Source organism: Lynx rufus, unplaced genomic scaffold (genome assembly GCF_022079265.1).
Source record: "Lynx rufus isolate CCGP_SWC_20201006 ecotype Redwood Valley unplaced genomic scaffold, mLynRuf1.p SCAF_1, whole genome shotgun sequence".
Lineage (NCBI taxonomy): Eukaryota > Metazoa > Chordata > Mammalia > Carnivora > Felidae > Lynx > Lynx rufus.
Window position 1 is genome coordinate 7171948 of NW_025814823.1, and position 27315 is coordinate 7199262.

Consider the following 27315-nt stretch of genomic DNA (forward strand, 5'->3'; position numbering starts at 1 on the left):
TTTCCAGGAGACATTTCTGAAATCTTAAGTTACACTGTCAATTTTGTTCCAAAGATGTTTCATCGTTTAGCCAAATATTTTTACAGAAAGAATTCAGAACTATTCTACACATTAAAATGGTTGCTCTAAATGGCATAGGTCTCCTACTTAGAAGTAGATGTTTTTTGTATAGCAAATAGACTTTAGTGACATTTTATAAAGCTCTCATTGTCAAACCTTTAATGAAAGGGAAAAGGTTTTGATACGCTCTTTTCCTTGACACTGATGCATCCATCTGTCTGTTTCATGATTAAATGAATCTTGCAAAAAGAAAAAAGCCTCAATATAATTTAAATAAGGACTGAAGTAGACACATCATGTTCTCCAATCACAATTAATTAAAAATGGATCAAAGACTATCATAAAAGTCTTAGAAGACAACAGGTGTAAATCTTTGTGACCCTGCATTAGGCAGTGATTTCCTGGCTATGACACCAAAAGCATAAGCAAATAAAGAAAACACAGAGAAACCGGACTTCATAAAGATTAAACCTGTTTGGGGGTGCCTGGGTGGCTCAGTCGGTTAAGCGTCTGACTTCAGCTCAGGTCACGATCTCACGGTCCGTGAGTTCGAGCCCCGCGTCGGGCTCTGGGCCGATGGCTCAGAGCCTGGAGCCTGCTTCCCATTCTGTGTCTCCCTCTCTCTCTGCCCCTCCCCCGTTCATGCTCTGTCTCTCTCGGTCTCAAAAATAAATAAACGTTTAAAAGAAAAAAAGATTAAACCTGTTTGTCCTTCAAAGGGCACAGGAAAGTGAAGGGACACCCAACAGAACAAAACATTTGCAAATCGTATATCTGATAATGGTCTAGTATACAGAATATGTATTTATATACAGAATATAAATATATACATATATATACACACAAACATATGTACATATGTGTGCGTGTGTATACACACTGTATATATATATATATATATATATATATATATATATATATATGCTTACAACTTACAAAAAGACAAACAACCCATTATAGGAATGGACCAATGATGTTGAGCATTTATTCATGTGCTTACTAGCCATTTAAATAATCTTCTTTGGAAAAATATCTGTTCAAATTCTTTGCCCATTTAAAATTGTGGATTCCTTGCCTTTTTTGTTGAGTTGTAAAAATTCTTTATTCTGGATACTCTCATCAGCTATATGATTTGCAAATATGCATCCGCTTTTTACATTACACGTAAGAGAAGAATGCCGGTGAAGAGTCTGCCAAACAGGAACTTCCCTCTAAGTTAAACTGTGAACTTAACAGAGCAACCTGGCCTCAACCCACCTGTACCTCTAAAGGCTTTGAAACCATCTGATGAACTAGAAAAGCTCTCGGCATGGAAAAAAGACTTCTTTAAACGTTTTCTCTCGATTGTACTAACCTTTTACAATAATATTAAACTATAAGCTTTAAGAGGAAACAAGGGTTTGGAACTTTGCCACAAACGAGGACACAAATGCTCAATTTAACAACAACAAAAAATTGACATGTACAATTACCATCAGGTATAATGCTAAATTATTGGGGGTGAGGCGGGGAAGAGGGGTAGAGAAGGAGAGAGGTAAGGTTTTATAGTTGATATCGGTGGGCAGAATTGCACAAAGTAATTACAAAAATGTTATATACTTAATGGAGAATATTTCTTAAGAGCTTTATTTTTCCATTCAAAGATGAGCACTTTCCCATGTCTTTAGAAATTCTTCATTGTTTTACTAATATATAATCACTTAATAACTAGTAATTTTAGTAAAGAACAAATTCACCTTTCATAAAAACCTACTTTTAGCGATAGAAGAAAATATCAGCTGTTCTCAAATTGAGGCAGATTTCTTAAGAGCAGAATTTTATTCAAACAGGGAAGTTAATTTTAAACTCAAAATTACCAGATTTATGCAAACTACTCCGAATGCCATATTTCTATTAATAATTAAGAGATTTCCAAATCCTGGGTGGCTCAGCTGATTAAGTGTCTGACTCTTGGTTTCGGCTCAGGTCATGATCTCATGGTTTGTGAGCTTGAGCCCCACATCAGGTTCTGTGTTGACAGCTCAGAGCTTGCTTGGGATTCTCTCTCTCTCTCTCTCTCTCTCTCTCTCTCAAAAATAAATTAATTAAAAAAAAAACGAGAGATTTCCAAATCCTAAAAAGCTTACAAAGACATATGATAGTCACGTAGCTTTTATACAATGGATCACTGTTGCTGATGCTGAAATGCTGAATTTTAATGAAACTTGTCAATTGCTATCAAATGAGCGAGACTGTGTGCAGAGATGCCACAGTCAGAATAATCACACTCTGTGACTCAACGCATCACTCGTTTGCCTGTCTGTGTGGGTTTTAAAACACAGCTGCAAATGTCTGAAGTGAAGCCCAGGGTGGACTGCTTCAAACAGAGCGACAGCAAAAGGGACGCTACGTGACTTCGAGGCTGGTTCCTACGCGGCCATGCAGCTTCTTCTGCCTTACTCACTGGAACACTGAGTGCCACCTAAGAGCTTTCAATCCCGGAGGCCAGCCGGCTGGAGAGGCCACCTGTAGGCTTGCCTCGCTGAGCCTGTGTCTCCACAGTGACCTCCGTCAGTGTCCCAGACACGTGAATGAAGATCTCCAGTTCCAGATGCTACAGTCCTGGCTTTCAGCTCTTCTCTGCTGCGGCCCGGATGTCACATAACAGGGAGAAGTCACCCTGCTGTGCTCTGTCTGAATCCCTGACCCACAGAATCCACGAGCAGAATCAAACGCTTATGTCATTATATTTGGGGCGGGTTAGTTTCTCAGCAATGGGTACTCAGAAAACAGATTAACAATTTCATTGGAAAAACATTAGTTTGAGGGTCAGTTTGGGGCAAGGGAATGCAAAGACCAGGAAAGACCTGGGGCCGTGCTTCAAAGAATTTACAACCTAGCATTAGATTCTAACTTGCTATCAGCTTGCAGAGACTACTTAACATCAACATTTTTAATTGAGAAATTAGAAGAAGGTAGGGCTGTTCAACATATATCTGTTCAAATGGTGTATAAAAATTATATTTTAGGGGCGCCTGGGTGGCGCAGTCGGTTAAGCGTCCGACTTCAGCTCAGGTCACGATCTCACGGTCCGTGAGTTCGAGCCCCGCGTCGGGCTCTGTGCTGACAGCTCAGAGCCTGGAGCCTGCTTCGGATTCTGTGTCTCCCCCTCTCTGACCCTCCCCTGTTCATGCTCTGTCTCTCTCTGTCTCAAAAATAAATGTTAAAAAAATAATAAAAATTTAAGAAATAAAGTTAAAAAATTATATTTTATACTTTATCTTTTTATTTTTGATAATCAGTAGTCACTCTTAGCTGTTTATGTCAAGCAAATCATTCACCTTTTCCAGTGTATCGTTCACTACACAGGCCTAAGATGCTTTGGAAATGATTAAATGTGTAGCTCAAATATTAACAAGCTTACTTGGAAAATGGAACTTTCTACTGGACGTAACTGCTTAGCCTTTATCAGCTCACAAACGAAAGGACAGTTTGCAATTCCCATAAACTGCTTGATCCAAAATACTAATGATACTTCGACTACATACCAAATTCTCGTGGGCATTTTAGTTAAGTGAATGTTCCTAAAAATTTGTGCCATGTCTACCTCATTGCTCTCAAAATAATTAGTATCGAACTGAGACTTTGTTCAGTTCTTCTAACATCCTATAACGGATGATGTCCACAAGAGCCTCAAGACAAACCTGTTACCCTAAAAACAGTAATCCAACTGAGAGAAATACGATAAGCCTAAAATATTCCTCAACCTCAGCCGCAAGCACACCCAACCCAGAATCCCATATTCAAAAGTTTGGCGTCGATTTGCACAGGGGCTCTGCTGTTGTGCTCCGATTCTACCCCTGCTGGGGGCGGAGGACACACAGAACCCTAAGGCCACCTGCACCTTCGAAAGTCTCTGTATCCACCCCCGCCCCCCACTTTTTCTTGCCTCTTCCTAGACAATACAGCTTCGATGTGAACAATTTCTCTGTAAATCTTCATGTTTCGGACATTTTAGTAACATCTAGTTCTTTCTTTCTTTTTTAAAAATTTTTAATTTTATTTATTGTCCAAATTTACGTCCCAGTTAGTCAGCACATGATGCAACAATGATTTCAGTAGATTCCTTAGTGCCCCTTACCCATTTAGCCCATCCCCCCTCCCACAACCCCTCCGGCAACCCTCAGTTTGTTCTCTGTATTTATGAGTCTCTTCTGTTTTGTCCCCCTGCCTGTTTTTATATTATTTTTGTTTCCCTTCCCTTATGTTCATCTGTTTTGTCTCTTAGAGTCCTCATATGAGTGAAGTCATATGATTTTTGTCTTTCTCTGACTAATTTCACTTAGCATAATACCCTCCACTTCCATCCACGTAGTTGCAAATGGCAAGATTTCATTCTTTTTGATTGCTGAGTAATACTCCATTGTATATATATACCACATCTTCTTTATACATTCATCCCTTGATGGACGTCTGGGCTCTTTCCATACTTTGGCTACTGTTGATAGTGCTGCTATAAACATGGGGGTGCCTGTGTCCCTTCGAAACAGCACACCTGTATCCCTTGGACAAATGCCTAGTCGTGCAATTGCTGGGTCGTAGGGTAGTTCTATTGTTAGTTTTTTCAGAAACCTCTGTACTGTTTTCCAGAGTGGCTGCACCAGCTTGCATTCCCACCAACAGTGCAAAAGAGTTCCCCTTTTTCCACATCCTTGCCAATATCTGCTGTTTCCTGAGTTGTTAATGTTAGCCATTCTGACAGGTGTGAGGTGGAATCTCATGGTGGTTTTGATTTGTATTTCCTGGATGATGAGTAATGTTGAGCATTTTTTCATGTGTTGACTGGCCATCTCGATGTCTTCTTTGGCAAAGTGTCTATTCATGTCTTTTGCCCATTTCTTCACTGGATTATTTGTTTTTTGGGGTTGTTGAGTTTGGTAAGTTCTCTATAGGTTTTGGATACCAACCCTTTATCTGATACGTCGTTTGCAAATATCTTCTCCCATTCCATCGGTTGCCTTTTAGTTTTGCTGACTGTTTCCTTCACTGTGCAGAAGCTTTCTATTTTGATGGGGTCCCAATAGCAGTTTGTTCTTTCTCATGTATCTTAACTATTTCTAATGAGTGCCCTCATTTTATGACACCGATGTGTACGAGCAGAATGACCACATATACTCATGTCTATAGGAGGCTTTTACTACCATGTGGTGGTAGAGAAGCTGGTCTGACCTGTGGTAAAGTCAGCATGGTGTATTGGAGTGGGAAAGAAGAATATTAGAAGGTTAGGCTAACTTACCATACCATTAACTAGCTCTAAATCTTTGGGATTCAGTTTCCTGATTTATAAAGTGAGGGGATTAGATTAGATAATCTCCAGTCCTGATTTTAGGTGGGAGTATAAAGATGAGCTGTTCCATACCAGACTTGCACGATTATTTGTAAACCTCTCATGTGCTGTACTGTGAAGTTTTCCACGGCAATCACAGCTCTATACTTTACAAGTGGCTTAACTCTGAAACCTATAAATCAGTACATTTATTTCTGTCATAGTATGTGATTCTACATACGTAAGACAAAAGAGATGTATTTTAACCCTTCCTAAGGGTATAAGTAATTTTATTTTTTTGATTTGTTTTTAATGTTTATTTATTATTTTTGAGAGGGCGGGAGAGAGAGAGAGACAGACAGATAGCGTGAGCAGAGGAGGGGCAGAAAGAGAGGGAGACACAGAATCCAAAGAAGGCTCCAGGCTCTGAGCTGTCATCATAGAGCCCGACGCAGGGCTTGGACTCACGAACCGTGAGATCATGACCTGAGCCAAAATCAAGAGTTGGACGCTCAACCGACCGAGCCACCCAGGCATCCCAGGGTATATAAATAATTTTAAAGATCAAGTCTTTTATCAAAGCCAAATTCTAAAACCCACTAAATAATCAGCAAACTAAATTACTTAACCTTTTCAAAAGCTTTATTAGAACAAAAATCCCCACTAAATGGTTTAAAGTTTCTAACCCCTAGTTCTTAGTCAATCTAGTTCTTGAAAACAGATCTTTAGAAGACGTGGGCGAATAAAATCACGTACACTCATTTCCATGTTGCAACAAAATTACCATTTGTACTGTCTGCATCATATCCCAGGGAGTTGATGGAGTTGATGCACTATGATAGTTTTAACCCTTCCCTACTGTAATTAGTCTCTGATGCCTTGAGCTCTGCACAGTGTTGCAGTGAGCACAGCTTCATATACAATTTTTTCCTTCTTCTGAGTTATTTTCTTAGGATAATAAGCTCCCTTCGCAGTTTTTGAAACAAACTGCCAAACCGCCTCGGGAAAAGTCTGTCACTGTATCTTGCTACCCATGTGAACGTAACAGCCTCACATTATACCAGCAAAACGTTAGCAGGCACTTCCTCCCTCTAGTTTTCGTATCCACGTCTCTGATAAACCAGAACATGAAATGCCATCCCACACCACCTACGTATTGCCTCTCTTGACTTGTCCCTGTACTTCCCGATGCCGTGGTGCTCTTTATGACGTTTCTCCTTGTTGGAGCAACCTGGGGCCAAAACCTAGACTTCCTTCTCTTTCCTCCGCGGCTTTCGCTTACCTGTTTTTAAGGTGTGCCTCCAGATCACAGCGCTGCATCACATCTTGGCACACTGAAGAAAACGGACACAGCACTAGCAACTTGTCCAGAAGCTTGTGAACCAGAATACTAGACTTCTTACACGACTTGAAGTGCAGCCGTTTCCGGTCCAGCGGACAGAAATCCTTCTCCTGTAAGAAGTTTCTGAGGCACTTGCAGCAGAACGTGTGTCCACAGGGGGTGTCCAGTGGCTGCAGCAGAGGCTGAAGGCAAATATGGCAGACGAGGTCGTCGTCCACCTCGTTCTGGTAATTGTACAGGTGGTTCTCTCGTGTCCAGTGCTGTTGGCCGCATTCGAAACACAGAGGGTTGAAGGAGGACGAAGAGGTCTGCTCCACGGACACCAGCTCCTCACTTGTCGTTCCCATTGTGAGTCGACCAAAGCGGTCTCTGTATCTTCGTACGTTCGACCTCCGCGTCAGGTGTGGTTTGCTTTACCGGACGGCGACGTATCTGGCTCAAACCCGGGTTTTTCTGGACAGACAGAACAAATCAAAAAAGTAATTACTATCGATCAAGGCAGGCTAAAAAGTGTCAATGCTGGTTGACATCTTTCGTAAAGAAGTAAAGTAAAATAAAACAAAACAAAAATAATCAGATCGGGTGATAAATTAGCCATGAAAGCCCAACAAGTAAATTAACGAATTTGCCAGCTGGCGAAGAGTGACTTGGGTTGCCCAGTTCTCGGTGAAAACAGAGCTTGTGATTAAAAGCAAAGATGCCACCTACGGTGACACATAAGAAAAACTCCATTTGTTTTACGGCTGAAATCCTCCAGTACTTCACTGCTCAATGGTAGTTTTTTTTTTTTTTTAATTTTTTTTTTTTCAACGTTTATTTATTTTGGGGACAGAGAGAGACAGAGCATGAACGGGGGAGGGGCAGAGGGAGAGGGAGACACAGAATCTGAAACAGGCTCCAGGCTCTGAGCCATCAGCCCAGAGCCTGACGCGGGGCTCGAACTCACGGACCGCGAGATCGTGACCTGGCTGAAGTCTGACGCTTAGCCGACTGCGCCACCCAGGCGCCCCTCAATGGTAGTTTTTAAAGCCAATTAATCTACGCGGTATGATAATAATGCAAACTGAGGTATACCGCGCAATACATCTGCATCCGTCGTCTCAGCCAAGGTTCTTTGCTTCTGGTTTTATGCACTTGCAAGGCAATACCAAAGGCTGTCTTTGCAACGTAGTCTCAAAGATAATTCGGTGCCTGTTTACAAAACGACCTTTGCCCTGCACTGTTTCGAAAATACGGATTTCAAAATATGTACGATTTGAATATTCTCTCTCTGTGGCACAGTTTATAGAAATATACAACCGCGCGGCATACATAAACAGCATCTGTGCAAACTCCATAAAGTGCAATGCTCTTTTATGCCATTAGAGGAAGAGGCCCACTGTAATTCAATTAGATAACATGTGTTATAAATTACGATTCCACCTCCTATTATTCCACACTTCGATTTCTTCTTGCTTACTCAAAGCAGCAATGTGTGTGTGTGTGTGCGTGTGCGTGTGTGTGTGTGTGTCTCCTCTCCAGCCGTAAGACTCTCATGATGGCCTCGCCCGTTTAGTGCGAGGCTAGTAAGGAATGCTCCCCTCCCCCTCCCCAGCAGCACCCGGGGGTTAAAAATCAACCCCAAAGGCAGCAGCTGTCTATATTCATCTTCTGTAAATATTTACAGCCTCCAGTATGTGCCAAACACTGAACAAGGAGACAGGAGAGGTAGAGAGAGGACAGTTAAGAAAACTCATTATTAAAATTCAGTATACTCTAAGAAAGCATCATAAGCATCCTAAGAATGCTGTTACGTGAATACGGAGAGAGATGAATTAGGTGGCACCTAACTCAAGTTTGGCTTTAGAGCCGGAAATACTTTCCAAAGGGGGAGAACGTGCGCTATGAGTCGGGACAGGGCATGTCAGCCAGCCAGAGCCGGGCAAGAGCCTCTCTGCAGTCTCAGGGGCTTCTGAGCACAAGACACGCTTGAGGAGTACCGGCAGATCAAAATATCCGAGGCCCGACACACTCGGGGCGGGGGAATCACAAAGCTCGGGTCTCCCCGCCCTAAGAACGGAGAGGGTAGGACACCACGTTAATGCTCCCGACATTTGTTTCAATGACAAAATTCTCCTCCCATCACACTTAGGCACTTACTATTTTATTTATTTGGAGTATTTACTAGAGAGACAACATTAACATTTCAACCAAGGTGACAAGAACGGCCATAAATGATGAACGGATGGGACAGGATTCAGAGGGGAGGACTGATCTGCGATCAACTGTTTGTTTTGAAAAATTACTCGATAAAGTAACAACAGCAGCAGCCTGTGATCTAACCTCGTATCAGTACCAACATGAAGAGAGCAAGTGCTTCTTGTAACTCACGAGGCTGGTTCTTTACCCTCTGGGCATCATAACTTGTTAAACGTCAGTGCAGGTCTGTGAGATTAAGGGGAGAAACATCATTTATCCCAGGCAGACAGACCGGGTATCCTACTACAGAATGTACCCAGACTCTTACTCCTGACCCAATTAGCAAGAAAATTCACATATCCTTGGCTCTTCTTTCTTTGTGATAGTGTTTATTCTAATTTTTCTCTTCCTCAGGAAAATATACTGCAATTCTAGCCTCCCACATAATGACTAAGAAAGCATCTCTCTTCAGACTATTATGTTTTAGCTATTTTCTAAGTCTCTAAATGACTTTTAGTTCTTTGATTATTTATCACACAATCTTTTCATGTGGAAAAATAACATGTTCCCATTTGAAATACCAAATAACAGCATTATCTCCACCCCCGAAATACCTCTGCTCCCATGAAACAGATATTAAGTGAAAAATTATCATGTGTAGGTCACTAACATGCGGTCAGCATAGAAATACTGACTAAAGAACTGTGAGGCTGTATAGCATAAGCAGTTAAGAGCACATACTCAAGCCGGTCCGTGAGGGTTCAAATCTTCACTCTTGTCACTTACTAGCTTTGTGACCTTCCCAAATGTCTCTGTGTCGGCTTCCTTCTCAGATGTAAAATGGGGGTAATAATAGTGCCTATTTCAAAGGGCTGATAGAATAAATAAGTGTATGTGTGTGTGTGTGTGTGTGTGTGTGTGTGTGTGTGTGTGTGTACAACAGAGCCTGGCACATAATAGGTGCTATATAAGTATTAGCTATTATTACTATCATTAAAGAAACAAAAGTTCAGACAGATTTTATGATTTGCAAAAAGCCAAACAACTTATAATTACTTGGTAAGAGATAAGGGAGATAAATCTAGTTCTTTCTCGCTTCAAAATAACCCAAAAGTAAATTAAGTAATTATAAGAAAGAAGAGAGGCATTTCATGAAAGCCTTAGTGTATGAATTTTGTTAAGGACAAAGGCAGCCCGATCCTGTCTTTCCAACCCCTAATCCCATCCCTCTACTCCCAACCCAGGCAGATGACTTCATTCCTTCTTTGTGTGCAAATCCACTCCAACACCTTACGTACCACTTCTCACACTAACCTATGAGGTCCTTAAGAGCTGGACCTCCCACGGAGGGGCTCAGTAAATGCTCAAAGACCACACAAGTGACAATTTGCTTGAGCACTCTTGCTACATCTAGGTGGCCAGAAGCACATCTATGTTTACAGGAGGGTATGTCTGTGTTTACATATAATTTTGATTTCAGATGTTCTGTGAGCACAATCTGAAATATTAAAATATGTTAAATAAATAAGTCTTAAATATCTTTCATAATACAAAGATAAAATGTAGTATAATGTGTCTCTTTACAAAACTACGTCATCTGTTTAGCTAATATTCCAGGAAGAGTAAAGAGACAGAAGCTATTAAATCGGCTGGGAATATTACAACACATTTTAAATAATATCTTGAAAAACAGGCAGTACAATGGAAAGGGAGTGAGAAGGCAGTATTTTCTACCTGACTCTAGTTACAAGTAACAGGCTTGCTCTTCCTGCTGAGACAAGTATATCCTGGTGCATCACAGATACTCTCAGAAGAGCTATGCTTTTTCTTAGTCAATTTGCAAACTCCAAAACTGTGTATTATTCAGATTTCTCTTGAGGTTATTTTTTTTTTAACGTTTTTATTTATTTTTGAGACAGAGAGAGAGCATGAACGGGGGAGGGGCAGAGAGAGAGGGAGACACAGAATCGGAAGCAGGCTCCAGGCTCCGAGCCGTCAGCCCAGAGCCCGACGCGGGGCTCGAACTCACGGACCGCAAGATCGTGACCTGAGCCGAAGTCGGCCGGCTTAACCCACTGAGCCACCCAGGCGCCCCTCTTGAGGTTATTTTTAACTCAGACTGAAGGAATCCTCGGGGTCCCTAACCTAGGAGATCCAGCCCAGGGAAAAAGACAATGAGCTAAGGATTACCAGCACAGTATGGTTGGATGGGAAACTCCTATGGCTCCTTTGACTCATCAACGCCGAGAGGCTCAGACTCTCCTTACGTGTCCCTCGGGCAAACTCCTACTTAGACGCTACTTGCTCGGTCGAATCCCTTCAGCCTCCTTCCTGGTCTCGGGGACATCTCTCTTCCCTTACGACCTTGCTGCTCTTTACACATACCTTCATTTCAGCAATTACAACATTTGCCTTCTTGTTTATCTGTCTTCTCAGCTCTCTGAGGGTAAAGATAGTATCTTCTTTATCTCTTGTATTCCCCGTTCTTGGCACATATTATGCACTAAAAAAAAATTTGTTCTCAGGCTCATGCTTGAGCCTGAAATGTTCAAGAGTCCTAAAATGTATAATATCGCTATATAAATATATAGGAGAAAACCTTGCACGTTTTTTATTCACGGCACTGCAAAGCAGTCAACATGCTGGACCCTGCTCTATGACTACAGAGAATGAGACATTACTTCCTTTAGCCTTTAAAAGTCTGAGAATTTTAAACAGTTATTTTCTTACCTGATGCTATCAACACAAGAAACTTTTCTTTTTTACAATTTTTTAAATGTTTATTTACTTTTGAGAGAGAAAGAGCAGGGGAGGGGCAGAGAGAGACGGAGACACAGAACCCGAAGCAGGCTGGCAGCACAGAGCCCGATGCGGGGCTCAAACTCATGAACTGTGAGATCGTGACCTGAGCCGAAGCTGGACGCTCAACAGACTGAGCCACCCAGGCGCCCCTGAAACTTCTCTCACTGTGTATGTTACGGACCAGTCTTGACAACCGCCTTCGTACAAGGCAGTGGATGTCAAACTTTTACACCTAAGAAACCCTTTACCCGCTCTGGACAAGTCTGGCGGTTTCTTAAAGAACTAACGTGCAGCTACTGTTCAGCTTATTCCAGAGCAATGAAAACTTATATTCACTCGTTAGCCTGTACATCTTTATTTGCAATGGCCCCCAACTAGAAACAACCCAGGCATCCTTCACCGGGTGGGTGGGCAAACAACCATGGTACATCTGTCCTACAGAACAGTTCTCAGCAATAAAAAAGAATGAATTACGATTGCTACACACAACCTGGAATTATCTCCAAAGAATGATGCGGAGTGAAAAAAGCCAGTCCCAAAAGGCTGCGGACATTATTCCACTTAGATAATATTCTTGAAATGACAACGCAATCGACTAAAATCTTGAAATATTCAGTTGTTAATAAAACAACAAACCTGTTACATGCCAAGATTCTTATGAAAAATAACATTTCTTTTTCCAAAACAAAACATACAGTGAGAAGAGAGGCAGTTGTTTTTCATCTCGGCAAACCTGGAGTCTCAAATCTGTTTCTGTTTTCAATCTGTTGTGGGATCACATGCCTCCTCTGGAAACTCCATTAGACACTCATCAGAGAATGACGGTGGAAAAGGCAGATAATGTTTTCGCATGATTGGGGAAACAGTTTTGACCTCGTGGGCCCAATGGGAGAGAGTAAGGGATCCTGGGTCACACTGTGAGAACGAGTACAGGGCACTGACGGGTTCTAACAGTCTTCTTTCACAAGAAGTACCCGTCAATAACCAAGACGACTTTCAACAAAGACACAAACTCAAAAAGGTAAATTGTTGAGATGAGCCTACACTGGAGGCGTCTGTCTTTCCCGGAATAAAGTTCCTTTCCCAGAGCCTTTTCCTACTTCAAGAAGCATGTCTTATTTAGCTGTACAGAAATGCTTAGCATACTCTATGACAGCCTTACATAAATCCTGTTCTTAAATTAATCAAAACTTATTTCCTATTCCGTGTCGCCAGGAAAACGACCAAAGAGCAGTTTCCAACAATTCCACATATACGATTCTCTCATTTTTCTATATAAAGCTGTAATTCAGCACACTTAGCTATTCGTCTATCTCTTCTTGTGGTATTTGAAAAACCATTTTAAAATTCTCAAGATGCAAGATATAAATTAAAAAATAAAACATAAAATTCTCAAGGTGCCACTTGTAGTTACATGTACCCTATTTAATAATCCAGAAAATTAATAAGGTAAGCAGAAAATGCTAGAAGCTATGAAACTTAGGCTCTAAGCTCTACGCCAGCTGGGTAACTAGGTCACTACGTAATTAATTCTTTCATTCACCAAATGTTTACCCAATGTCTACTATTTGTTAGTATATCATATATATTCCGAAGCCTTGGCTTCCTGCGTATAAACTGTCAGCTTTTCCTAAATACTAATTGATCTCTCTCTCTCTCACACACACACACGGAGTTAAATGTAGACCTAAAATTCTTTTTTTATATATAACCAAATACTTTTTTATATATATATATATATATATATATATAACCAAATACTTTTTTTTTTTATATATAACCAAATACTTAGTGATAGGTCATATTTACCTTTTAGTCCACACATTTGTTATTGCTTCTGTTAATTTCAGTATCTTATCCTATGAAATGGAGGTTAAATTGTGGCTAGCAGAGAATTAACAAGTCTCAAATGTCCTTCTACCTTTAGTCTTCTAATTTTGAACCGTTAAGATATACTGACAAACTTTCAAAAGCAAAAAAAAAGATAAAGGCCAAAACCAAACTGCATTACCTTCCCATTTCCTACAGGCTCAGATAGTGATACTAAAGCTGTATTTTATTTTATTTTTAATGTTTACTTATATTTGAGAGAGAGAGAGAGAGAGAGCGCGCGAGAGCGAGCAGGGGAGGGGCAGAGAGAGAGGGAGACACAGACTCTGAAGCAGGCTCCAGGCTCCGAGCCGTCAGCGCAGAGCCCGACGCGGGGCTCGAACCCACAGACCGCGAGATCATGACCTGAGCCGAAGTTGGACGCTTAACCGACTGAGCCACCCAGACGCCCCCGAAAGCTGTATTTTAGAAAGTCCTACTAAATTACGTTACCTTAGAGTAGTTTATTTTTTTAATTTTTTTTTTGTTTTTTTTTTTTACCTTAGAGTAGTTTAAAAACAGAATTGATACAAAACTATTTCGAAAAAGACACATACCATATGGAAAGCTAAACGTGTCTGGACAGCTAAGTATCCAGACAAACCTCTGCCAGTAACGAAAGACCTCTGTGGAAAGAACTTTATTCCAGGGAAGATAGACTCCTGCAACACGTGGGCTCTTCCCACCTGCACTCCTTACCGCCAGCTGAGTTGGGGCAATGTCTAACATCTTGGCGTCACAAATTCCCAAGTGTTGCACATACCTGAACGGTGCAGGGCAGGTGGTGAGAGGGAGCTACCGTTTTTACTGGTTCGGTTTTACCTCGGACTTGACCTGCTGGGTATCGTTTAGATGCTTCTTTCTATTACATTCAAAGGCAAGTGTTCTGATTTTATTAAATTAAATCATCCGTGTTCTTCTAAAGGATGAAAACTTTCAAACATTTAACTTCCTGCACAGTAAAATACAGAAAACACTTGTTTTCAAGCGACTGATAAATTCTTAACTTGGAGGTCTTTTCAAAAATGCCTAGTTTCAGTGATTGTGGATCACAACTTCTCCACTAACTCTCAATTACCCAAGGGAGTGAAAAGCATCAGAAGAGTCCCTGGAGTTAGAGTTTGCAGAGTTTGAGGTCTGGGTTCAAAATCTGGCCCTCTCACTCACTCAGTAGCAACGTGACGTCGTGATGTGCACAGCACTTAAACGTCTATAAATCTCAGGCTCCTAGTGTGTAAAACAGCAATGGAATTTTGCTTACAACATAGGATTACTGTGAAGCTAAAAATGTTACAACAGCCAGAAAGAGAAAGCAAGTATGACAGGGAAGGCACAGCGCTGGGAGAAGGTGGCTTTCTAGGTGGAACCATCAGCCAAAAAGCTCACTGTGAAGGTGGCACTTCAGTTAAAACCAAAAGGAAGTAACTAGAAGGCCACGCAGGTATCTGGTATAAAGGCGCCTGTTCCAGACGAATGCAATAGATAGTAAGCATAAAGGCCTGGAGGGCAGAACGTGCCAGGCGTGTTCAGTGAGCAGTAAAGAGGCCAGCGTGGAAGACGCGAACAAGGCAGACAGAAGAAAACGGGTCAGAATGGTAACTGGGGCTAACTAAATCTTGCGGGCTTATGGTACAACTTTGGCTTTTACTCTAAGTACCTCAACAGGATCGCTGTGGCTGCTATGCTGAGAAGAGGCCAAAGGTAGAAGCAACTAGGAGCCTACTGAAACCGTCTAAGCAAGACATGACTGTTGGAAGAACCAGGCAGACATGACTGAGATCATGAGAAGCGACTCCGTTCTGGACGTATTCTGAAGACAGACCGATATGATTTGCCAAAGAATAAGATGAGCATGTGGGCTGATACGGGGGGGGGGGGTGTTAGAGGTCAAAGGCGGGGGGGTAGAGGTCAAAAATGATTCCAAGGTGTCTGGTCTGAACTGGAAAAAGAGAATGAACGTCACTGAGATGCAAGTCTGTAAGAGGGTAGCTTTAATGGCTATACTCAAGTTTGAACATCTTAAGTTTGATATGGCTATCAGATCTCCAAGTAGAGACTCTGAGTAGGCAGTTAACTACACCGCCCGCCTCAAGAGGGAGGATTGGGCCGGCGATACAAATTTAGGAAGCATCAGTGTATGGAAAGCCATCAGATAGGAAAAGATCCCCAAAGGAGAGTGGATGAGTGGTAAGTAGCAAAGAAGCCAGCAGACTGAGTCCTAGGACATTCCAGTACTATGAAGTCTGGGAGATAAGGGGGGGACCAAACTGAAGGGGAGTGGCTGTTAGGGTAGGAAGGAAATCAGGAAAGCATGGTGTGGAGAAACCAAATAAACCAAGTGCTTCAAGGAGGAGGGAAGAATCGACTGTGTTAAATCCTGCCGGCAAGTAAAATAAGATTAGGACCGAGTAAGCCTTGGATTTAGCAACATGGAATTCACCAGTGACCTTGATACAGAGTTTTGGTGGAATGAGCGCAAAAGCTTCCTGGAAAGAGTTCAAGAGGAAATTGGAAGACAGCAATTAGAGCACAGACAGTTCTTTTCAGAAATTGTGCCAAATGGAAAAGGGGGAAAATCTTGAATCCTGGGATGAACTGGAAGACTATCCGAGGTGACAGCACGTCCTGCTCCTTAACCAAACCTCCATATGTACCAGGTTATTACTGTATTTACACACAGCCTTAACTCCTTGCTCCTTGCAACAGACCTCCTCCTTCCCGATCTGCAGATGAACTTCCCTCTACCTGGGCTCAATATCCCATACCTTTGTCAACCTTTGTCAGTTTTCTCCTCTCTCTCCCACCTCTAACCCTCTCCCCTCCCCATAAAGGCAGTTCACGTCTCCACAGTTTTAAACGTGAAAATGGGAGATCTGTCGACTATTACCGCTTCCCCCACCTTCAGTTCACCCCCAATGTTTCTGGAATGTGAGACCGTGAGTGCAATCTCCAGTTTTTTACACAAAAAGCTTCCAATCTCCACCAGCCCAAGACTGCTTTTGCGGTCTGAAGTGTCTAACCGATCACTTCTCAGGGCCAGCGTCCGCTTTACCTCTCTGTAATTTACTAATTCCTCTCCTTGAAACTCCTTGCTCCCTGGGCTTAAATTATACCAGTCTGTTCTGGTTCTCTCTCATCCAATGTACCACTCTTTTGTGACAGCCTTGCAGTTATTTCCTTTAGGCAAATGCTAAGAAAGTGAGGTTGCCAGGCCCAGTGAAAAAGTTTCTGATTTATGTCACTAAACTGCCCTCCCAGAGAGCCAACAAAATTCTGGCTCCTACCAGCAATGTATAAGCATGCTAACTCCTCTCGAACTGTTCTAATCCTGGTTAATTTTATTCTTTTTAATATTTATAAATCTGACCATTGAAAATACAAGTGTAACATCTCATTTTTCCTTTAATTTGCATCTCTTCGGCTGTAGCTAACTTCATATGATTATTAGCCTTAATTGTCTTGTGAGGGGCTCTATATCCTTGGCCCCATTTTTTTCTATTGAATTTTAGTCTTTCTCCTGATAGGAACTCCATATATTAAGATAAAAGCTCTTTATCAGATCATAATTTCTTTTCCCAGGCATCCCGTGGGCCTGTGTGCCCACTGACATAAAGAAGTTGCCCATTTTCATGCAAATGAATACATTTTTTCCTTTAAACATCCTTCCACTACTCTTACCCCTCCTCCATAATGAGACAAAGATATGCCTCTATTTTCTTTATTTGTATAGTTTTTAATAAAATGGTTACCATTTGTTCCGAATACACTCTGAGAACAGATCTACCTTTATTTTTCTCCCAAGTTATTAAATAATTGTCTCAGTTCCTGTATATCTGACTCACACTTATGTTCAAAACCCATGTCATTATTTCCCTCTAAATGATCCTATTACCACACTTCCTAATGGCACTTCTAGACGCCCAGTACCCTTTAACTAGAACCAGAGAATCCTGTTTCTCCCCATCTCTGCCTCATTTTCCACCCCCAGTCACCAAGTTCCCACCGATTCCCCCTCCAGAACATGTTACTTGTGCGTTCTCTACCCTCCATCCCCACCACTCCTCCCAGAGTAGGCCACATGGCTTGTCGCACCTGTCGTTTTACTAATCCCTCAGCAGGGATCACAGTCCCGTTCCTCCTCAACTATCCACCCTTTACAGCACCAGCAGCCCCACAATGGTGATCTTATTTTCTTAACACCCTTCTGTAGGCTCCAACTGCTACCACAAAGCGAGAACCAAATTCTTCAGCCTGCTACTTAAACCTTCTACATCTGCCTCCTTTAGTTTCATTTCCTGACAGATTCTACACATTCCACCCTCTGGCTATGCCAAACTACTTAAACAACTTCCTGACCTCAGCAAGTCTTCTCCCCACTTGGAATGCCCTCTCCTGCCTTGTTGATCTGCAGAACCCCTGTCCACTTAATGGCCAATTCAAGTGAACCCTCCGCTACAAAGCTCTTTTCTCATCCACCCAAACAAAATCACTCATCCTGTCCCTTACGCCGCCATTTTATTACGACTTCATTCGCTCCTCACGGCTGTGGTAAAAGCAACCACTTGCCAGCATGTGTCCGCCCTACAGGACATCCCTTAAAGGTCAAGTAGCGTGTCCTGCATCACTCATAACTCCGGCATCTTGTAATGCACCTGCCTGCACGCGGTTAAGAACAATCTCAGGACTGAGAGAGAGAATGCTTTCACCTGCCTCACCAAATCTGGATTCCACCTCTAGAGTTTTTATTCCTACTGCCTCTGCTCTAAATCAGGTCCCTGTTACTACTGTAATCATACCTCCTGTGTCTCATTTCACTTCCCCATCACAAAAGGTGATTTCATAACAAACAACGATGATTCTATCATTTCTCTCCAGGAAAAAAAAAATCTCTTTATAGAAGAAAGGCCTAGTGCCTTAACAGGGTATGTCTGACTCTTATTGCCACCCCTAAGCCTCCAAACTCTGTGTTCTAGCCAGAAGCTTCTTCAAACCACTCACTCAACACATATGTCATACCACTATGCGTCCAGGGACTGCTAGTTTGTCTCTCTTCTCTGACGGTATCTTCCAGCGTCTCTCCTTCCTTTCTCTCCCTGACCTCCACCTCGTCTCAACTACTCCGTCCCTCTGCACCCCCAACATCACACTCCCCTTACTCGTCCCACCAATTTCCTAAGCCTCTGCCCTGTTACGTTACAGACTTCCTTATCTTCTTAAATGGAAAATACTAGCCATCAATGTTTACCCAATGATTCATTAATATACATACCCATGATTCTTCCACAAAGAGCTCTCCGACTGTCTCAACTGCCACTTCCCTTAAATGTTTGTCACCTGTTACTTCTCTCTCACACACATACCCACACTCGTAGTTTGTGGCTACTAATCTGCTCTCGGTTGGGCATTCACATACCCCCACTTATTAGGAACCATATGTGAAAAGCAGCCAGGCCTGGTGAGGCTTGGAAAAAAACCACCACAAGGCACGTGGCTTCAGTGAAGCCACCTGGACACAAATGGTTATGGTTCCAGGGAAATAAATCACTCTATCCAAATGTAGAAGTGGGTCGTTCATAAACCAAAATGCCAACATTTTAAGGTATCATTGAAACGTAAGTGCCAAACAGATCAGGCATAAGGGATCAGGTTTTTACTTGTTTGGTAAGCCTCTCACTCTGGATTTTATATATACACATATATACTTTTATATATATTATCTGGATTACATACTCTGGATTTTATACATTCACACATATACCTTTATATATATTATCTGGATTACATACACACGTACATCCCTTTGGTGGTGTTTGCCATGACAGCATTACCATGTGTCTCCTCAAATTACTCCTGTAACATTTTACACTTTACAGATATACAGGTTTAGTTGTACTTGTAAATTTTACCTAGGAGATTTAGCATTTTCAGATACAATCTGGGGCGAGGAATTACAGGGAGATGAAAAAAATCAAATCATACTGCAGAATAGGGTTACTTCTGGGAATTTTCTTTAAATCTATTCTTAAATATGAGATGTAGATTCCTGCTCAGTTTCTCAAAGACTGACAGTTTTTGAACTCGTCCTTAAATATTGGGCTTTTTTGCCCTCTAGCTAAACATTATGAAAAGCTTTTAAAAAGTGGTAATAATTACCATTAGATATTTCAGTGGTTTTATTAATATTGAAAGACATTTTAGACAATCTAAGAAACAAGAGATTTCACAATTCTTTTTTTTATTATTAAAAAAAAATTTTTTTTTAACGTTTATTTATTTTTGAGAGAGACAGAACGTGAGTGGGGGAGGGAAGGAGACACAGAATCCGAAGCAGGCTCCAGGCTCTGAGCTGTCAGCACAGAGCTCGACGCGGGGCTTGAACCTATGAGCTGTGAGATCATGACCTGAGCTGAAGTCGGATGCTTCACCAACTGAGCCACCCAGGTGCCCCAAGTATTTCACAATTCTTAATGGTTCCTATATCCTAGCCCTAAATAACACCCCCAGAAAAATCTAATGGTTCTGTTGAAAACAAAAACTTAAAATTTAGAATTACACACACACACACATACACACGCTACAATTTGACAGTCATTTTCTTTTTTTTTTTTTTTTTTTTAACGTTTATTTATTTTTGAGACAGAGAGAGACCGAGCATGAACAGGGGAGGGGCACAGAGAGAGGGAGACACAGAATCTGAAACAGGCTCCAGGCTCCGAGCTGTCAGCCCAGAGCCCGACGCGGGGCTTGAACTCACGGACAGTGAGATCGTGACCTGAGCTGAAGTCGGACGCTTAACCGACCAAGCCACCCAGGCGCCCCATTTGACAGTCATTTTCTACTCCAACATTTTATATTGTTGCTTCTTTCTTCAAATTTATTATAATTTTTTATTTTAAAAATATCTGTTGCTTAGTAGTCTAATATGGGAATCTACCCTGTTTCTAGAAGCTATTTGATTTAATCTGAGTTAATCTATCAACTATTCTATACACACATACATAAATCCTAACACTTTCAGAAAAGAAACCCAGAAAGTTGGATGGATGTTCGGTATAAGCTAATGCAAAATAAATTAAGCAGAACAATGTTTTTACACAATTACGGAGCCGAGCCTTCTATCTTTTCCCTTGATGTACTACATATATTCAGAGTTCATCGTAACACCTTAGAAATGTTTCTTCACTTTTAAGGATGCCTATAGTGTTTTGACCAGTAGGAAACCCAGTTTAGGAAATACGAAAAATAACCATATTTCCTAAGGGTTTTAGTTAAGAAATAGAGAAATTTAAAAATTCTACTTCCCTTTAAAAATTTTTAAATGAATTCACATAACAAGCAATTATAAAGTAGTTAATAAGCACCTTATATTTATAGCATTTCTTGTTATTAAGTACATCACCATATGGTATAAACAGCTCAGTACCATATGCTTATTACTTCTTCTGGATGCTGTGTCCTTCTAGCTATATTTTTGCAGTAGTTGGAGAAGTACAATAATACACTTGAAAAGCATTGTGTTGTGTTGTACATATTATGTATATGGGGAGAGTGAAATATTAATCATATAACAACTTGTAGTCTTAGTACAATTACATTAAGGATATGTATATTGGTTTTAAAGTAGATGAAATGCTATGAACTACTCAAGCGTAAACAGCAAATATTGGGTGTAGTATGCTAATTAATCATTGAAAAGGGCAGTAGAGGAGTCGGTCTTCACACCATACAATTCACAAATGCCCCAGACTCCTAATATCAAATTTCAAAGTTAAAGGAGAAATGAAAAAGATATAAAAATGATATTTCTGAGTATATTAACTTCTGATGAGAAAAGGAGTTAATATAAATTAATTATTGATTTTAAAAGTATTCTCCCTCAAACACTATCATCTTCTAACTACCTAATCTGCTCAGGCAATTGTCTTTTTTTTGGGGGGGGGTAGGGGGGAGAGACTAAATACATTTATCATTTAAAAATATCTACTTAAAAATTTTTAAGCCACACATTACACTAATTTACATCAGTTAATTATAAATCATTGTTAAACTGGTCAAATAAAAAAAAGTAGCTACATTAGACTTAATATATTTATCCTTTAATTTAAAACATAACATCCAGAACGTTAAAAGCAGTGATGGGGACCACAAGTGACTACTTTCTAAAGTTTTCTAAAACAGCCATGTATAACTTATAAAAATCAAGTTCATTTGTTTATTTAAGATGGCATAGTCTTCCAATTAATAGAATAGTGTGCAAAATTGATAAATGAAGGGAAAGAAAGAAAATAAGAGTACCTACATAGGAATGAGGCATGTGAGGACAGGTATCCTTAGCTTCTTAGCAAATTTGCAGGTTTCCTACAATTCAATGGTGGGAACGTGACATGGGCGCAGCATAAAGATCTTCAGGATCTCTTCGCGTTATTATTCCCTTCCATATGCTAAATATAAATGTCGAGATTACACTTTCTTGAAAGTGGAAGATTTCAGTACCACATCCCCATGAGGCCTTAAAAGGGAGCTAGTTAGACCAAGAGGATTCCAGAGTTGGGGCGACTGGGAGGCTGTCAGTTAAGCATCTGACTCTTGATTTCAGGTCAGGTCAGGATCCCAGGGGTGTGGGATTGAGCCCCATGTTAGCTTTGTGCTGAGTGTGGAGCCTGCTTGGGATTCATTCATTCTCTCTCTCTCTCTCCCCCTCTCCCTCTCACACGTGCTTTCTCTCTCACTCTCTCTCAGAAAATATATATACATTAAAAAAAAAAAAAAAAGAGGATTCCAGAGGAAAGGGGTTAAATAAAACAGCAACTTCCTGTTACGGGAAATCCCTATGTCCATAAACGCACTCACTCGGAGACTACCACCCCAAAGAAGCCAGACATGTGAATTTCAACAGGGCCTATCCCTCCATGTCTCCCAGGATAAATAACTGAAGCCTCAGAATTCCACCAAACACCAGTGAAAATTAATAAAGCAAAAGCTCACTAAGTAGAGTGAGGAGGCCAAAAGTAGGAGCCACACCACTCACTGGTCAATTACAGGAAGAACCATCAATTACAGACTACAACAGAAGAATCCTTAACAGGAAAGACTCATCAACTACAGGCCCCAACAGGAAAAGATGGACACCGCATCTCCTACAAGGAATCAGCTACTCCAGCAAGTCAGCCAATGAGAAACCATCATCACCCTGAACTCTAGCTTTTCTCCAAGGGACTTTTGTTCAAAACAACCCCTCCCAACTTCCTCCTCCTTCTCCATACAATAACATTCCTCTCCTTTGTGGGGCTTGCCTATTGTTTTGCCAAAGCTTGTGTGTCCTGAATTAAAATTCTCTGCTATTTCTGAATAAACCCATTTTTGCTGTTTTATTTTTAAGGTTAACACATATGAGAGTACAAAAAAGAGCTCATTCAGTTGTATCTCAGCTTTTTACATGAAAGGGACTCATTAGCCTGTGGAATTCTATCTGTAAAGAAGTCCCTAAGACCAAAGGGTCTTATTTTGACCCTCTCCATCCCAATGAAGAGCCTACCAGACAGTTGTTAATCAACTCAAAACAAGTAAGCACCATTATTCTATGCCCCTATAATCCTATACTTCACCAACTAACTTTTCAGCCTCTTTACATCTCAGATATAACTGCAACCATCTACTATTTTTGGACCATTCTAATCCACTTAGCACCTATCCCAATCTGCTCACCACCAGAGATCCAATGACTCATAATTAATTTAATCCCTCCCCATTCCTCCATTTCAAATACAGGTTTCTGCCACTATCTGGAAGTGGAGCATTCCAACGAAGTCTTCTGTAAGTAGAAATGGCATAAAGCAAAGAAGCGATCACCATTAATTTATGTGGAAAAAATGCGGGCCATTCCTGTACCCCCAAATAACTTCTCTTAGGCTTTTCCGATACCTTAGGACCCATCTTGCCGACAGATGCACAAATTAAACCGAGACAAAGCACAGAGGCTCACACAGTTCAGAGCTGTGGTGGCTTGACGGCAAGATGTTGAGTGCAGCTCTCTGGGAAGGGGTGTAGGGCCACTCTGACTAATCCAGATGTGCGCTGTCCCTGGTAATTGCTCATGCAAAACAAACACTGAGTGCTATTTTCACCTTTCTTTCTTTCTTTCTTTCTTTCTTTCTTTCTTTCTTTTTTTGTAAAAGTAAAAATCCTCTTTGGATTTCTTTTGGTTAGTGAAAACAAGTACTCTTGAAGTCCTTTGTCAAAGCAAAATGGCGGAACATGAACTTTTGAAGAGGGGGGAAACCTGTAATTTTGCCTGCGAAACTACTGTTATTAATAAAATATACACATATATAAAATTACTCATGAGAGCTTCAGTGAAGCATGAGAGAGCCAGTTTTCCAAACATAAAGGTGTTATTCCATGTCTATTTAATTCCATGTTAAATAATTCTACCCATACACAGAAAACAAGGAAGTTTATGGCTTTTGAGAAATGCATTCATCTTTTCAAAATATTACCTCAGGATATTGCTTCTGAATGGATCTAGAATTTTATGGCCACAGATATTATTCTGTAGCCTTTAATTTAATTTTTAATTACATTATTTACATTAATCTTTAATGTATTAAATTATATCTAACAAATATTTACTGAGTGCCTGCTATGTGCTGCGCTGTGTACGAGGCAAATAAAACTGAGTACCTAATCCACAATTCTATTGATTGAACACATTTAAGTCTCCATTTTCAACCTATATATTTCACAATAGTTTTTAAGAGAACAAATGTGATCAAAACTGGAAATAACAACAAACGAAAAGTTCAGTTGTATTTGTGGCTCTTGGCAGATAAAATGTTTTCAATGCACATTCTCTTCATTTTAATTCATTTCATTAGAATGTGAAAAGCAGAGGCACACATTAAATGCCCATAAAAGGAAAACTCTTGGCTTAGAGAACAGTCTTAAAGGTAAAAAAATCCATTACATAAATATATTTTCAATTAAGTATGATTTATATAATTATTTGTACTTATAGATTGTGAGGACGCCTTTTAATCAACATGGGTACCGAAGAATCTAGTCCACAGAGGTTACAGATTATTTAGCTAGATCAACTGCATATCTAAAAACAAATTCTAATAGAAACGATGGTGAAAAGGAAAGGACCCGCTGGAGGGAGGTTAAGCTTACAGGCAGCTCCAGAACCTTAGATCAATGGTATTTCATAAACTTTATTTTCTTAGTCTTTTCTCTCCTCATCTCTGTCCTTCCCTTCCTCTATTTCGATATCACATTCTCTACCCTTACCTGTCTTTTCTTTTTCCAACAAAATCTAAGGAAAATAAATCGACAAAGTGATTTGTATCCAATTTACGAAAATTAATATATTACTTTGTTCTGAGGACATCTGCACGTAACAGAAGACAAAATGAAACATTAAAGGAACACATCTTTAATTAATTTCAGGTACTTCCAAAGAAGTGGATCTGAGTGGAGCTGACTTAACAAGGAGACTTTCCCAGCATACCCCCAGTATCATTATACACTGGCTAGATGCCTCTTTGCAAAGTTCAACCGGCTGGCAGGAGAGTCTCTCACAGAGGGATTCAGACCTTCCTCCCTTAAATAGGTATTGTTCCCTCAAAAGTAATCAGGCTTCTGTCAGCCTTCAGGCAAACTTTAGATGATGGCTAGAGGGAAATGATGTGAATGGGTCTGCGTGTCAGGGGAGAGGACTATGGCAGTGGGTTTGGTACAGGCCAGGGGATATGGCAATAATGCAGGAAGGCAAAACAGAAAGTGACTGCAATGGTCAAGATGAATGGTAATGAGAACTTGAACTAATGTAATGAGTAGCAACGGTCAAAAGAGGGGTGGATTTGGGCAACACTTTAGGATGTTCAAAAAAAAAAAAAAAAAAAGGCGAGAAGCCGGAGGGTAAGGAGTCAGCGTATCAAAACCAGCACAGACATATCAAAGAAAACAAAAGCTATACGTGACCTTTCCTTGTATTTCCCATCAAAATACAACTACACTCCCTGTAATTCAAGGTTAGCTTCTCAGTCATAAATATAAGAATTTCCTGATATTGCCCAAAGCCCAAACTTAATGACCTATTTAATATTTTACTCTGTTAATTACCTTCTGTTGAGGAAGAAAATGTCTTTCAAGATTTACGGAAAATGCCCATCATCAGGAGGAGGTGGAGTCTTAGGCTGTCACCTTCTGCTTGGAACAACAAAGGCACCGACCGGGCTAGACAATCAGCAAGCTTGTTCCGGCTCAAACATTTCAGCACAGCCCGGGGTAGGGATTGGGGGGTGGGGGTGGGGCAGTGGGACAGGGTAGTGTGGAAGAAGGAAGTTTCGCCACTGTTGAAAACTAAAACACAGGGGCGCCTGGGTGGCGCAGTCGGTTAAGCGTCCGACTTCAGCCAGGTCACGATCTCGCGGTCCGGGAGTTTGAGCCCCGCGTCGGGCTCTGGGCTGATGGCTCAGAGCCTGGAGCCTGTTTCCGATTCTGTGTCTCCCTCTCTCTCTGCCCCTCGCCCGTTCATGCTCTGTCTCTCTCTGTCCCAAAAATAAATAAACGTTGAAAAAAAAAAAATTAAAAAAAAAAAAAAAAAGAAAACTAAAACACAAAACAACCATGGTAAACACCTAGGGCCCACCCTGCCTGAAATTCAAGGCCCAATACGCTACAGAAAAGCACAGTTTAGCCAGAAAAAGATTGAGAGGTAGTCAACTAAAATGAGAACAAGTGAAGAGAACTAGAACACGGGGAGACGACAAAATAATTAGGATTTTTTGTGGTTAAACAACAGGGACAGGACTGATGTCATGAAGAGACAAATAGTGTAAACTGAACAGGGATTAACTCATGAGAGCAATTTTGACATATAAAAAAGCAATGACGGACGAGATCACTGTAATAGCTGATATTCATGAAGTGTTTACTTTGTGTCAGACATGGTATTAACCGAGATGGGGAATGAACAGATTTAATCCTCAGGAGTTTGATATCATCATTAGCAGCAGCAACCTCATTTTTCAGATGAAGAAGCTGAAAATAAGAAATATTAAGTAACTTGCCCAAGATGCCAAAGTGAGTAACTGAATATGATTCAAAGCAGGCAGTCTGTTCCAGAGCTTTAATTTTTAAAGGATACACACTTAAAATAAATACGTGGAGGTTGCACAAACCAAAATATGTACATACTCATCTACATAGATACAGATATATACACACACACGTATGTGCATATAAATAAATGGATGATAGACTCACAGGGAAATTATTTATCTTCTGTTGTTAGTTAGCATTATGGAGACTAATGGCCAGAAGACAATACATACTGTTACTTGTATAAGGGCCAAAATGCTAGATGGGCCTCATTTTTTATTCTCACAAGAATGTCTCAGAATTTTAAAAAAATTCGGTTTTATTTTTACTGTGATAAGATGGGGTCTTCAAAAATCAACATTCCTTTTGACATCCACACAATTCAAGTGACTTTTCGCTTCAGCATTCCGATATCAAAATCAACTTGAATGAACATAAAACTCAATTAGCATCTCAATTTTTGAGCTGTCCATCCATATCGAACAGCTTCTTGGAAAACATTCACTTATATTTACCATGGGGCATAAAATTTTTACAAAGTTCTGAATGTAACCTTCGTATATAAAAGGATATATAAAGAAATGTTTTATCCATGCTTACAGCTTTCTTCCTGGGCCTTTAAGGTATAAAAGGAAACTTCGTGTTCTCGCCGCTGCAA

General features: G+C 40.7%; 1 protein-coding gene across 2 annotated transcripts in view; it reads right to left on the reverse strand.

Annotated features, from left to right (window-relative positions):
* Positions 1–27315, reverse strand: part of LNX2 (ligand of numb-protein X 2) — an 87723-nt gene that overhangs the window by 35715 nt on the left and 24693 nt on the right. For both annotated transcript variants that reach the window (XM_047078121.1, XM_047078111.1), the window contains exon 2: positions 6648–7160. In XM_047078121.1, coding sequence (XP_046934077.1) covers positions 6648–7054 — 407 coding nt within the window. In that variant the 5' untranslated portion in view covers positions 7055–7160. The remainder of the gene's footprint in view (positions 1–6647; positions 7161–27315) is intronic.